This window comes from Octodon degus, unplaced genomic scaffold (assembly GCF_000260255.1).
Source record: "Octodon degus isolate 3935 unplaced genomic scaffold, OctDeg1.0 scaffold00115, whole genome shotgun sequence".
NCBI classification, from domain to species: domain Eukaryota; kingdom Metazoa; phylum Chordata; class Mammalia; order Rodentia; family Octodontidae; genus Octodon; species Octodon degus.
In genome coordinates, this window is record NW_004524691.1 from 1,549,741 (window position 1) to 1,564,750 (window position 15,010).

General features: G+C 37.6%; 1 protein-coding gene across 2 annotated transcripts in view; it reads right to left on the reverse strand.

Annotated features, from left to right (window-relative positions):
* Plch1 (phospholipase C eta 1) overlaps positions 1-15,010 on the reverse strand; it is a 284,974-nt gene that overhangs the window by 93,652 nt on the left and 176,312 nt on the right. For both annotated transcript variants that reach the window (XM_004639820.3, XM_004639818.2), the window contains exons 5-6: positions 14,832-14,961; positions 10,416-10,586 (exon numbers count right to left, since the gene is read on the reverse strand). In XM_004639820.3, coding sequence (XP_004639877.2) covers positions 10,416-10,586; positions 14,832-14,961 — 301 coding nt within the window. The remainder of the gene's footprint in view (positions 1-10,415; positions 10,587-14,831; positions 14,962-15,010) is intronic.

Here is a 15,010-nt window from a genome sequence, read left to right on the forward strand (position 1 = left end):
CCGTGACTCATCCACATGGCTGACACTGACAAAGGTTCTACAATCTGAGGTACAGGATCCCAGGATAAATCCTGAGGGCATTTCACTGACCTTATCAGACCCCAAAAGCCACAACTCTTGTTGCATAGGTCTTGCTTTATCTTGGTTTTAACCATCCAGCAGAGAAGTATAAAAATGAAGTATAAGAAGTAAAACCATGCTGCTATGTTGAGCTGTAGGGAACTCAGGTCAACAATTTCTGACATTGCCAGTGAAGCAGAAGACCCAATACTATTATGGGCTACTGGACTCTTTTACAATATTTTGCTGAATTAACACACCTATAATATTCAAATAACGGAACTAAACAAAAAAGGGGATACAGATAAATGTCCATTCTGTATCTGTGTATTCAAAATGGTTAGGATAGATATATAGTTACATTCTCTTAATGAATAGAGGGATTTGTTGTAATAGTGTTTTTAAATAGGATATCATGTCCACATCTTGTACAGCAAATAGCCACTAGAAGACAGTGTGCATTGTGTTAATTATTGAAACTGTCCTACCAATTTGGTTTGAAACTATCTCATTGCTATTTGTTTCTCAATAAAATATGGAAAAAAAATCAAATCAAGTGAACAATAAATTTCTTGAAAGATCTATATATGTTGGGAAATGTCAGACATGCAGAAAATATCCCACAAACTTGGTAGTTTAAAACAAAAGACCTCATAGTTCTGACGGTCCTCATTCCAAAATCAAGGTGTCCACAGTGAGTTTCCCCTGGCAGCTCTACAGGAAAACCTGTTACCTAACTTTCTAGCTTCTGATGTTGGGCAACAAACTGGAGCAACCCTTGTTTTAAGGATTCACCCTATAATTTCTGCCTCCATGTCTGTTTCTTCTTTTTATATCTCCCTTAAGAATATGCATCATTAGATTGAGGGCCTATCCTGAATTTAGGATGATCTGTGTCAGTGTTTTAATTTCCTATCTAAAGGCCATGTATCCTAGTTCATAGGTACCTTTGATATATATTTTAGGATCACTATTCAATGTTCTATTGCTGGTAAAATTTTCCTAGGAAAATTTTTCCCTTTTCCTACTAGTGAAGATAAACCTAGGAGCTGAGTATTGTAAGAGAACAACAGTTCACATACTTCAATGTGCAGATATTAATTTGGTCATTGTGTTAATTTTCTTCATTAATTTTCTTTTTTTTTTTACCAGTGACAAAGCTTGTTCAAGATAGCAAAAGTAAAGAGAAGGGGAAAAATTGGCTCTGCAGAGCCAGCTTGAGCCAAGTGACAGGAAAAGGTAGGTAGAAGCAGATATAAAAATAAGTGCTGCAGGGCCAGGCAGATAGCTCAGCAGCATAAGTGCCCACCTGGCAGGCGCAAGGTCCTGAATTCAGTCTCTGGTACTAAAGGAAGTTAGGAAGAGAGGGAGGGAGGGAGGGAAAGGAAAGAAGGAAGGAAGGCAGGAAGGAAGGAAGGAGCAAGCTGCATCTGGAAAACACAGAGTTAGCTATCGTGGAAAGTTTTAGTAGACGGTTTGAGGCTTATAATGGCAAATGCTTCCATGATCACAACTGCACAGGATTACCAGCAGAGCTGTCAAGCTGGACTGGTACTCTGCTGTTCACATGTAGGATTATTCACGTAACTACAGGACACTTGATTATAGAGGGTCGCTTGACTACAGCTGCATGGTCTCTGGCCTCTCCTCAAAGCTATGGTTGGTGTTGGTTGTGGGCTGGCCCTCTTCTTTTTATGTGGTCTCTCATTCTCAAAAAAATCAGCTTGGTTTCCTCATATGGTAATACCACAGCTCCAACAGAATGAGAGTGGAATCTTTAAAGCCCCCTGGGGCCTGAGCTTCAGAACTGTACATTATTTCTATCACAATTTATGAGTCAAAGCAAGTCACTAAGCAGACCCAGATTCTACTTCTGGCTAGGAAGAGAAGTGAAGTCACATTGCAAAGGAGTATACATAAAGGATATCAGAGTTACTGTAGCTGTCACCAGAAACTGTTTTCAGTACCCATGCTCAGCTGCCCATAGCATTCCTAGTCCAGGTCCTCTGGTCCATCTTCCTTCAATGCCTCATATACTGGTATACTGGGCACACAGCTGCCCAGCTTCACAGGGTGGGGAGAAGATCCATAGTCCCAAACCCATTTTAAATGGATAATTCACCATTATTTTTATTTTCAACCTCTTGTCTACTCTTATTTCCTGAAATCTCATGCAACTCTAATTCTTGGTTTTCTTTGGGTCAGACAAGTGTCAAGACATTGCTCATCCTCACTTGTTTTCTTTGTCCCTGTGGATTTCACTGTAATTTTCAATGATTTCAGGGGACAGTTAAGAAATACTGGCAATGAGTGATCATTTTATTTTCAATAGAACAACAGAACCACAATGAGTTATGTTTAAACCAAAACTTTTAATAGCATTTGAATGTACAACTGTTTTACATAAAATGTCAGTTAGGAATTATATTTTGGACAGCAAAACTAATAAATATAAGATATAGTTATGCTGAAAAGTTTCTTAACTGCTTTAATTATGAAAGATACAGAAATTCAGGAAAGGATCTTTAAAGAATGCTTCTATGTTCAGAAAACAATAAAAGAGAAAAAAAGAAAAGGAAGAATGAAAGAGAGCACACAGCATCAGCAGAAGGTGGTTAATAAGCAAAGAAATGCTTCTAACTATTTCTTAAAAGAGGGAAATTAGAATGACCATGACTCTTAAAATCCATTCTGGATTCAGTGAAGAGTAACAAAGGAAGAGGACCCAAATGACGTACGTAACCAGATCAGAACAGTCAAAGACATTTTACCAGAAAGAATAAAGAATTTGAAGAGCCAAAACTTTTCATAAAAGGAATATACAGATCCATGTTGGGAAATGTTAAAATATGGAGAAGGTCCTGAAAATTCCTCTAGAATTAACCATCCATGTGCATATTTCCAATAAAAGCTATGAACAAATAGAAATCATTTCTGATGCAGATAGACTTTCCTCTTCATTAGCAGCTAGGAGGTTTTACAGACTATAAGAATGTTTCAACATTTTTGTGCTATGTAGGAACATTCTTTCCTCCTCACTCTATAAGAAACAAAAGGGTAAAAGAGGACAAAGTGTTGCTGGGGACAGGGGTTTACAAAGAGGAACAGGAAATGAAATCATATTATCATTCCAGAACCAAGACTCTGAAAAGAATTTGAATATAAAAAACTCTAAGCCCTGGAGCCAAGACCCGCATAAGTAATCTAAAGATGTAGGTGGTTCTTTGGCAAATACGGGACAAGAGGCAAATAAGCAAATAACACTTTGCCAACCCTAAAACTTTGGTATCACAGACGAGTCAAGCAGAGACAAAAGGGAAGGAAACCTTAGGCAGCAGGCTTCTTGCTTAACTGGAGCATTTCTCTTAGCACATCCACATTTAAGGATGAAAGTCCAGGGCCGGCCAGATACCTCAGCAGACTAAAGCGCCTGCTTAGGCAAAGCACAGCAGTGGGGTTCAATCCCCAGAGTGCCCTGCTGGCCTGGGGTGGAGGATAAATTTTTTATACATTCACTGATTACATTTGAAATATTCTGCTTATTTTTCTATCAGTTTTTTTGTTTTGGTTTGGCTGTTTGCTGATTTGTTTTGTCCTTAATGGTCTAGGACAATGATGGTAAACCTTTCAGAAACTGTGTATCCAAATTGCAAGCCAAAACTCAGTTATTTATCACAAAGTGCCAACACTGCAATTAAACTTGAACACTGAGCAGCAGCAAGCTCAAGTGCTGAGGAACACAGTGGTCTTACCAGAGTGAGAGGTCAGGCTGGCCATGTTCTCTGAGAAAGCAAGGTTTAAAAGTGCTGACCTCAAGTCCAGCAAGTGCTGGGCCTCCCTCACTGCTTATGTCCATCACAGATGCTTCTTTCACCTGCCAACATGATCGTGGATATGACCCAACCTAAGAATCTGCCACATGCTGGGGTGTATGGACAGAGGGGCCTCTGGAGAAAGAGAGGTTCTTTCCAAGTCCACAGGCCATGAAGCTAGTCAGAGGTGGCAATGATCTGGGCTGCACACACACGAAGGCACAAACCTTAAGGGCTGGGAGTTAATATAGGCCTAAGACAGATGCCATATTTACTGGCCACACCCAATGAGAATGGCAGGGCAGGACTCAGCACTCATGTAGCAAAAAGTGGGTAGGGAAGCAAAACAGGACCTAGTTGAACTCACTGCCCCTCACCTAGATCAAGTGGACTGCAATACCACAGGCTTGGAAAGAAACCACTCAGTCAAACACACAGAGAAATTTTTTGGTATCGTTTCTCTGTTTTGGGGTGACGTCTTTGTCTTTTTTGCTGTTTTTTTTTTTAATTCTTTGTCTTGTTACTTTTATCTAATTCTAAGTAATTTTCTTTTATTGTTTAATCCAATTTTCTTTTCCTTTTTTTTTTTTTTTGTACAGGGTCTCACTACACAGATTGGACTCTTAGTGACCCTCCTGTCTCAGCCTCCCCAGCGCTGGGATTACAGGTGTGCACCACCATTCCCAGACACAGTCTCTAGCTCAGTGCGCCTTTTACAGGGCTGGCACAGCATGTGGTGCCAGAGATTGAACCCTGATCCCTGTGCTTGCCTAAGCAGGCACTTAGTCCACTTGGCTATCTCGCCAGCAATTCTTTTCCAAATTTTATTTCCTTCATTTTAAAATAAAAAAAAATTAATCTTTATCTGTTTATTTATTGGGTGCCAGGTCTCACTATGCAGCTCAGACTTGTAATGATCCTCCTGTCTCAGCCTCCCCAGTGCTGGCATTATGGGAGTATACCACCATACCCCGTATCAGTGGTTAGTAGAGTACCAGAATCAAACCCAGGTCTTTGCTGTTGCCAGGCAGATGCTTAGACTACTGAGCTCTCTCACAGGCCACTTCCTTCATTTTACCTTTCCTCATTCCATCTATTTTCATTATTATTATTACTACTAAACTTTGTTTATAATTTTTCCGTTACTTAGTTATCTCTATCCTATTATTGCTGACTTTTTTGTTGTATGTGGTGTAGTTGTTGCTCATTATGATTTGGATCAAGAATGTTCTCAAAGGCCTCAAGCGCTCACTGGCAGGACTTTGAGAAGGCAAATAAATCATGGGGGGAATATGGCTGACTTGATGTTGCAATGTAGGTTCTGAGCAAAAGAAGAGAGTCCCTGGGGCTATGTATGCCTTTAGGGGTACTTCTGTTCTCCTCTCTTCTCCCTCTTCCTCTAACCCTCCCCCACTTCCTGACCACCATGTGAAGAATTTCCCTCTGCTTGACCCTTTTATTTCAAGTCTGTCTTAGTGCCTTGCAGCCAGTGAATCACAGACTATAATTGTGAGGCAAAACAACAAATCCGCTCCTCCTTTAAGCTTTGGATGTCAAGTGTAAACTCCCAGGAACAAGAAAGTGATAGAGATAGATTTTGGTCCCAGAGATGAGGTAGTTGCTAAGATGATGTGATTAATGTGGGAAGTTTGAAAAGGTTTGGAGATGCTGGCTACAGAAGCCTTAGAATGCTTCTAGAAGCCCTAGTTGGCTTGTGTGAGATTCTGGTCAAAGCTCCTAAGACTAGAATGCCAATGGGAATGCACACAGGCCAGGCTCTAGAAATTTCTTTTAGGAACAAGGATTGCACCGGTGAGTAGGCTTGAGAACATATATGTTATCCTTTGGTAGAAAATGTATATCTATATTTTGTTCATCTCCTAAGATTTTTATAAGAAATAGAGATTAAGGGCAGCAGATAAATAAAGCTGGTGATGGAAATTTCAAGGCAGCTCAACATTCAAGCTGTGACATGAGTACTATTGGTAGCTTTCAGCCAGATTTATATTGAAAAATGGGAACAAAAAGCCCATTTGAAAAGTTTTTGGTTTTCCCAGCAAGGAGGCCTGTCAGGTTTTGGCTGAATAGAGCTTCATTGTTAAAAGGGTTAGCATAAATAAAGAAGCTAGGTACTTGTCTTCAGGACAACAGAAAAGATACCTTGAGGACATATGGAGAATAATTGAAACCCCACCTTTCCCAAGCTACAAGGTGAAAAAATGGAAGACTTTGCTTTTTAAAAAGAATCAGCAGGCGGAGCCCGGAAGATAGCTCAGTAGAATATAGCGCTTGCCTGGCAAGCACAAGGTCCTGAGTTCAATCCCCGGTTCTGCCAAAAAAAAAAGAATCAGGGGCTGGGGAGATGGCTCAGGGAATAAACACTTCCCTGGCAAGTAAAAAGGCCTGAGTTCAATCCCGAGTTCCTCAAAAAATAAAATAAATAAATAAAAATAAAAGATAAGGAGAATCAGAGGGCACCATGCTCCAGAAATGCTGCACAGGGCACTGGCTCCCCCGGATTCTATTCACAGTGCTGAGTCACCCAGGCCCTTGCAGCCATGATACAAGGGGGGTTGAATATTGCTCAAACTGGAGGCAGACCTAGGCATGGCCCACCTGGTGCTTATATTATAGGCATCCAGAGTGTAAGAATTGTAAGAACAGAGAGGTTTCCAGCTATATGTCAGAAGAAGTCTGATAGGCCAGTCAGCATGTGAAGCTTTGAATGTAAAGCTGAAAATACACTGGAGACTCCAGGAAGTTGGAGAAGCTAGTAATGTGAAATATCTAAGAAATGTGACAGGCAGTGGGTGAAACCTGCCCAAGAGAAATGACAGGAGGACTTCAATAGACCAGTCATAGTGACAGGGTCACCCAAGCTCTTTGGAATTCATCTCTTTACCCAAAAGCTAGACATATAGTTGTTGGATTTAATGTTTCTCTACTGGGTTTTTGGTCCCATTGGTTTCCATCCACCTATTCCTTTTGGAATAGAAAATTTTCCCCTATCACACTGAATGTTGAAAGTGCTTAACTTTCTTTTTAATTCTTACAGTGGCTCACAGCTAAGAATTTACCTTCAGACTCAGAGATTTTGGGATTGGACTTTTTAGCAGTGTTGCAACTGAGAAAACTTCAAAAATTCTTAGAGATGGGTTCAATTCATTTTTGCATAAAGAGATGCACATGAGTCTTTTGAGGGCCAGGAATAGAATGCTATGATTTAAATTAAGAATTTCTTCCAAAAGCCTCATGAGTAGCTCCTCAGTGAAGGTTCTGGAAGGTGACTGAATCCTGGGAGGATATAGTTCATTTGCTGTTGTGAGGTCAGGTCTAGCCAGAAGAGGCAGGCAATAGGTGACCATGACCTGGTAGGGTATCTCCCCTTGACAGCCCTCACTTCTCTCTCTGTTTCAGGCCAATAAGATACAAGCAGTTTTCCTCTACCAGATCCTTGCACCATGTCTTCCTGCCTTGGAGACACCCAACTACAGCTGAAAACATGAGCCAAAATTAAATAAATGCTATATATATATGATATGTATACACAAATATTATGTATATGATATGTATACACATACATGTATATGTGTATACATATCATATATATTTATTCTTCTCACACAAAAAGTTGAAGTTGATCACCAAATGAATCTACATATAAGAAGCAACTCAAACAATTGCATTTCACTGACAAAAATGTTTACCTACTTCAATCTAGAGTAGATTTTGAATCACTGATACATTTTTTTACTTAAGAATCAGATTATGAATGACAAATAGGTTTTGAACTATATTAAGTACAACTGATGATTTTTTGGTTAAGTAGGAAAAAGTACAAGTAGCTAAAACTTTTGAATGATTCTATAATGAAAATCATTAAAATAATATGAATTATAACCAAAACTAAATAGCATGATTCCACAAAGGGGGCTGGGGAGATGGAGATAGCTCAGTAAAATAAGCGCTTGCCTGGCAAGCACAAGGGCCTGAGTCCAACCGCCGGTTCCTCCAAAAAAAAAAAAAAAAAAAAAAAGAAGAAGAAGAAGAAACCATTAAAATAATACGAATTACAACCAAAGCTAAATAGCATGATTCCATATATAAACAATGTATTACTAATTAATATTATAGTGTCTTAACAAATGTACTCGTAAAACAAAAGGTCCAGAAAAACAATACAGTACAATGATGATTTTTAAATATAATAAATTATTATATACTAAATTATAATAAATTCTATATTCTTCTCCAAAAGGGAAAATTTGGCAAACCTTAAAAACTGCAATTTTGCGTCTTAGCATTCTTTTTGCCCTTACTACAGACGTTTAAAGTCACAGATTTTTGTCTATTTCCAAAACTTAGCATAATACATGGGATACATACTACGTAGCCATACAGGGAATAAATTAATCCAAAATGTTACTCATTCACCATGTATGATATCCTTCTTATCAACTCCAACTCCTGTTATCACCTCCAGGAAGCAAAACTTACAATTTCTCAAAGCCAACCAGTCCATCCTCAGCTATACTTCTTAGAATCAGTGAAAATTTATCACCTGCTAATATTCAAATATAGACCCATGTTGCATTCACTGAGGCTCCATGGTAGAACCTTCCAATATCCAGGTCCAGATTATAAAAAGCACTCAAACCACTTGACTCAGCAATTCCACTTTGCTATATACTAAAAGGATTTAAATCATATGTCCTAATAACAGTTTGAACATGAATGTTCATAGCAGCATTATTCATAATAGTCAGAGAATAGAAACAACCAAAATGTCCATCAAGAAATGATAAAAAAAGGAAATATCATAAACAAAATGAGGTATAATGTTAGGTTGTTTAAGAAGAAATGTAAGAGGCAATAAGAAGAAATGAAGGGGACTGGCATCAGGGCTGAGTGGCACAGAGATTATTTACACTGCATGGGGCCCTGGGTCTCATACCCAGCTGTTACATTCTGAAATGAATGAACCTTGGAAACTATGCTAAATAAAAGAAGCCAATAGTAAAGGCCACATATCACATGATTCTTTTTTTTTTAATGTATTTAGTACAGGGTTTACAGAGTCTCACTACACAGATTGGACTCATAGTGATCCTCCTATTTTCACCCTCCCAAGTGCTAGGATTACAGGCCTATGCCACCACGCCTAGTCTCAATGACCATCTCAGCGCATCCCAGGGGCTTTCTTGTCACTGTAGCTCATCTCAGCGCGTGCCAGACCATTCCCAGGTGGGCCAGCACACCACGCCACACCGGAGATTGAACCACGGTCCCTGCGTCTGCCTAAGCAGGCACTTTAGTCCACTGAGCTAACTGGTCAGCCCACATGATTCTTTTTATATGAAATTTCCTAAATAGGTGAATCAATAGAGATAGAAAGCATGTTAATTGTTGCCATGCTTTGGGAGAAAAAGAAATAGGGAATGACTGCTAATGGGCATGGAGTTTATTCCTGTGATGAAAATGTTTTGAAATTAGTGGTGACAGTTGCACAACACTGTGAATATACTGAAAGCTACTGACCTGCATACTTTAAAAGGGTAAATTCTGCATGAATCGTATCCCAATAAAACTATTTTATGAAAGGAAGACATTTTCAAATATAGGATAACTATTTGTATGAGTACTTAAGATTTTCTTCTACTGATTATTATATAATATTATCCAAATATTTGATGTCTCCTCACAATTAACAGAAGTACATTTAATTTTAAATAGATAAAGGAGATACATTCCTCATATTAGGTCTATGAGTCCCTAAATCTACAGAAAGTTAAAGGGAAACTTTATCAACTAAAACAAAACCAAAGCCTCCCATAAAAAAAAAACTAATGTAAAAAGTTAAAAAACTCTAATAAAATACTCATTTATTTTCTTACTATGTTAAGACACAAATGGAGTGTAAGAAGATATAAGAACAGAAGTATGAAAAGGTTAACTTTATTGAACACAGCAGAGTCTATATATTATTAAAATTAAAATGATTTGTCTAAACAGACTTAGGAATTTCCTTTGCTAATCAGGATCTAACTAGCCTTTCACAATATCAAACACCAATTTCTCTCAGAATTATAAACAACATACTACACTGTTGGTTAACAATTATATCATAGTTAAATAACTAGTCATATTACTAGCATAAATATCAATTTGTGTTTTTATCAATAATAATTCATACTTTAAGAACTAAAACACAGCTTCACCTCATTGAGTTAGTAGAAGGAAAACATTGCCGTTATATCCAAAATGAAATATGTTAGTTAACATCCATGTCTTTGTGGAAAAAACGTGTATCCACACTCAACCTATTTAAAGTAAAAAATTGTCAAAACCAGTGTTCAATTTATCATTTCTTAGAGCATAAGAAACATGTTTGATATGATGACTCATAGGTAAGACTTTTGTGGACTTGTAATAGCTTTTCCCCTAGCCTAGATGTAAGATACACCTCCAGCTAACTCCAAAACACAGGTAGCTATCTCTCACTAGTATTTTAAATAAACATTCAGCTCAGTGATCTAATGATACCTTTTGTTCGACCTTCAAAAACTGAGCCAGCTCTTCCACTGTTAGATGGTCTTTCTTGTCACTGTAGCTCAAGAGCAACAGATACAAGTCGCGCCTCAAGGACATCATTTTGTAAAAAACACAGAACTCTTCAAATGTCAAAGTTCCCTGATTCTCATCTGTGTCAGCTTCCTGAAAAGGGTAGGTGAGAAAAAAAAGCAGCATGAGATTTCAAAATAGCAAAATGAAAACAATTCAGTGTAGGAAAATAATTTGCTATAATAGGGGCAATACCAAAATCACAAACGGTGAACACATTCTGCATAAGTACACACAAGACATTATGAAATATGATCAGGTATTAGGTCACAAAAAGTTTTAACAAATTATAAAAACAAAATTCAACCTAATACAAACCAATTTCTCTGACCACAGGAAATTTATAAATCAACAGAGAAAGCCTGAAAAAGAACCATGGAAGCAATATAATACATTTCTAAATAAAAAATAAAACACACAGAAGTGAAAACCAATCCATATTAAAACTTTTACAATAAAACAAAGTGAGAACATTTTTAAATACTGGAAGTCAATTTATTAGAAGGCAAAGTACATTAAAAATAGCAAATAAGTCAACTCAAAAAGCTAGAAAATTTTAAAACAAAGAAAATGGGACATACATTATAAACAAAAACTGAAAGCAATGAGATAGAAAACACAATACAAAGGTAATCAAGAAAATCAAAAGCAGATTTTTTAATAAACTAATGATAAAAAAATCTTAGATAAGACTAATCAAGAAAAAAATGCATGTAAGGCATGCCAAACACACCAGCCTCTGAAAAGTGATCTAATTTTTCTTGTAAGAGAGTCTCTGATTCTCCACAGGTGACCTCAGTGTTTTCATGCCACCCCACCCGTAATACTGCCCTTTTATCCTTCCTTGGAAAAGTCAGAACAATCCATCTGGATTGATACTCACATTAAATTATTTGTTTCTAATAGTTATTGAGTGAGAAAATTCTACCATGTATCTTATTTGTGATCAGCTGAATTTGTCATCAAACTACTAGGGACACAATGGTTACATAATCTTCATTCAGCGTGAACTCAGTTGTAAACAACAAACAAAATTGAAAGGGAATAAATACGTAGTTTTGAAATACATGGATGTTGTGAAATATGCTCAACGGTTACATGGTTTGAAACTTAATTGGAAAGTCAAAATGTTTATAAAAATTCTCTAAATTTTGTTAACTTTGGGTCAATTATGAGCCAACACTAATCAATATGTTAACCCCATGCAACTTTATCGTGTCTGATCACTCTGGCCTTCTGTTATCTAAAGGAAAGGTAGACTGGACTATAAGAATATCTCTATTTTTTTAAGGGGAAGGCACCAAAGTGGAAAGTCTTTGCATCCTAAGAAAGTAGGCCTAATGTTCATATTTTGTACTAAAATATTTAATCTTAGATACAGAAATAAAATGGCATTCAAAAGACATTCATGTAAATGCTTACCCAATTAATAGTAAAACTCTTAAGGTTTAAACAACATCTAACAACTTCAAAAGAAGCAATTCATACTTTGAAAAATTTACTTTTTAAAAAATCACTTCTATTGCAACAGAAAAAAATAAAACTGTTGAAGGCTTTAATGTCTTTGCCAGATATATCATCAAAAGAAAGAAAATGTTCTAAAGCAATACAGGCTTACCATCCTTATCTAATGACAAGCCCATCCCTAAGCTAAAAGTCTGAAATTCAAAATGTTCCAAATCCAAAATGTTTTGACACCATAAATGGAAAATTCTTCACCTCATCTCATATCAAAAATTGTAATTAATTTGAACTAACAGTGTTTAGACAAGATATCATATCTGCATCTTGCACTATGAATAACTACTACAAAGACAATATGCAATATATTCATTATTGTAACTGTCCTACTAACCTATTTTGAAACTGTCTCATTGCCACTACTTTCCCAATAGAATTTATTTAAAAAAATAAAATAAATTTTCCAAAGAGTAAAAAAAAAAAATTGTAATTAAAACACAGATGCATTAGAAATGCATCAGGTTACCTTCCAGTTAGATGTAAAAAGTCTATATGAAACATATGATGTATATTCAAAAATATGAATAACTTTTAAATCTATTACAGTAAAAGACAACTGCCATTAATCCCCTCACTTTGATCACATTAATCCCTCATTCTTGCTACTTTCTGACTTCAGTGTTAGAAGTCTTCATTCGTGTCTTTAGTGGGGCTATCCTGGTTGCCTGGATATCCTGCATCAATTCAAAATGTTTGGCTTCCATGGTGATTTTGGCTTGTGGGAAGAGTCAGAAGTTGTGTGGTACCCAAGCCAGTGAAAAGTATAGATGAAACACTTTAATGTTGTTAGCTTTTCCAGTGTAAGTACAGTAGCATTCACATATTTTTACCCTCCTACAGGCCCTCTAAAAAGAGGACTTTCAGAACTGCCTCAGAAGGGTCAAAATGATAGCACAAGTGTGCTTGAGCAAGGAAGACTATCTTAAATTAATTAGAATTTGTCTTTTACTGTAACAAATTAATACAAGTAGTCATGTATCTTTTAAAGTATACTTTGATCACATCTCATAAATGAATTTGGTGTTCAAATTTAATTCCCATCTGTAACATATCTTATTACACATACATAAATATTCCAAAATAGGGCTGGGAAGATAGCTGAGTAGAATAAGTGCTTGTCTGGCAAGCACAAGATCCTGAGTGCAACCCCCAGTGCCGCAAAAAACAACAATGAAAAAAACAAATATTCCAAAATACAAAATCTACAGTCCAAATTCTTCTGATCTCTAATACTTCAGATGAGGGATCCTCCACCCATACTTCAGTTCTCATGAGGACCAACCACTCCCACCAGGAGCTTTTGCAAACCTCTGCTGGGTGGGTACAAGACCCACGGTGGAGACTCTACACACAGCAGGTACAGCCACCTGCCTGGTCTCTGCTGGCTTGACAAGTTTCTAACCTAAGATTTAAAAGACTCAATATTTTCTACACAAGAAATTGAACATAAGGATTCTCTAATTTACCCTCTAAAATAAATATTTGAAGAGGAAAAAATATAAAAGTAAAAATAGCTCAACATCTTGTTACTTCCTTATCTTCCTGCCATAAAGCACCAACCACCTACAGTGTGGGTAGGTACAGACATTGCCTCCTCTCTGAGCGTGCCCTCTCAGACAGAAGCAGCAGCTGCCTCTTCGGTATTCTTGGCCATGGATGTAAAAGGGAGCAGATGGAGAGGTGGGGCTCATGACAAGGCAAAAGTGAGATGACAAAGAGAATGCCAGGGACATGATAAAACTTCAGTTTGCAGAAAATTCACTCTATTTGCAACGATCGCTTCCCCTTTTAAAGCCTACTCCTCCATCTGCATAGGACATCTCACTCTTGCCTCCTCAGGCCTTTCCCACATGTGGTTTTCCAGTGCAGTGGGACCATGTTCCCCACAGTGCACGCACCTCCAGCTTCCCTCATACGTGGGCACACTAAAGGAGCTTGGGAGGAAACCCGGCAGTCTTCCCTTAATTGTTCCAACTCTTACCCCTGTTTCTGTCTCTGCTTCTGTCCTCATCCTCTGTGAGAACAACTGATGAGAAAACAATAGCAACATCAAATACAAAGCAACACATTTCTCTCTTAATGCTTACTTTTACTTGTACAAAGTGTCACCGACCTGGTCACTTAGTAGAAAATTATTACAAAACATGGACTATACTTATGATTTATCTTCAAATAATTGCCTCTTGCAAATTAATCTTCTAGTTCATCAGTAATAGTCTAACATTGTTATTACCCTCAATTAACTGAGTTCTCTTCTGCATCTTAAACTAGGGACTAAATACAGTCCTCAGTAGATGCCAGAGTAAGTTCTAACTAGAGGACTGTCCTCAGTGGTTTACCAGCTGGGAAAGAGCATCCTGTCTAGCACCAAAATGCAGTGAGCGCAGTTCTGGGGAGCTCACTGAACAGCAGGAGTACTTAGCATGTCCAAGTTTCAATTCTTAAACTCTTCAAAGCAAGAAAGCTCTTGAGGCCTCAGACAAGTGCTTTCTCCCACATTACACGGTTTTACTCCCATCCTCATAACAGCCCTGAGGGGTGAGCAGTTGAGATATTTTTGTCACCTGCAAGGGCCTCGATTGAGCTTAGTCCATCCAGTGAAAGTGTTTATCTGAACACAGCAACCAGAAAAAGCATTTCAGAGAGTGAATGCACGTTTAGTTTATGACTTTTTCTTTGATGAAAACAAAATAACTCTTTACCAAAGAAAAATAAAATAGTATGAAGCAAGTAGCATCAGTGGACATCAATAAAAAAATAGCCTAAGTTCATCAGTAATGTGCTTTACATAAGGCCAATGCAATTGTGAAGACATACCTGAAACATTTGCCTGACTTTTCTTCGAGGCAGATTGACATTCAGTTTATGCATCAATTGGTGTATCTCTTCAATATTCAGTAAGCCATCACCGTTCTTATCAGCTTCCTCAAAGGTCTGTTTCACCCACGTGCACAACGGTCAAAGAAAACATTTGTATTTTCATCAAACAAAAACTG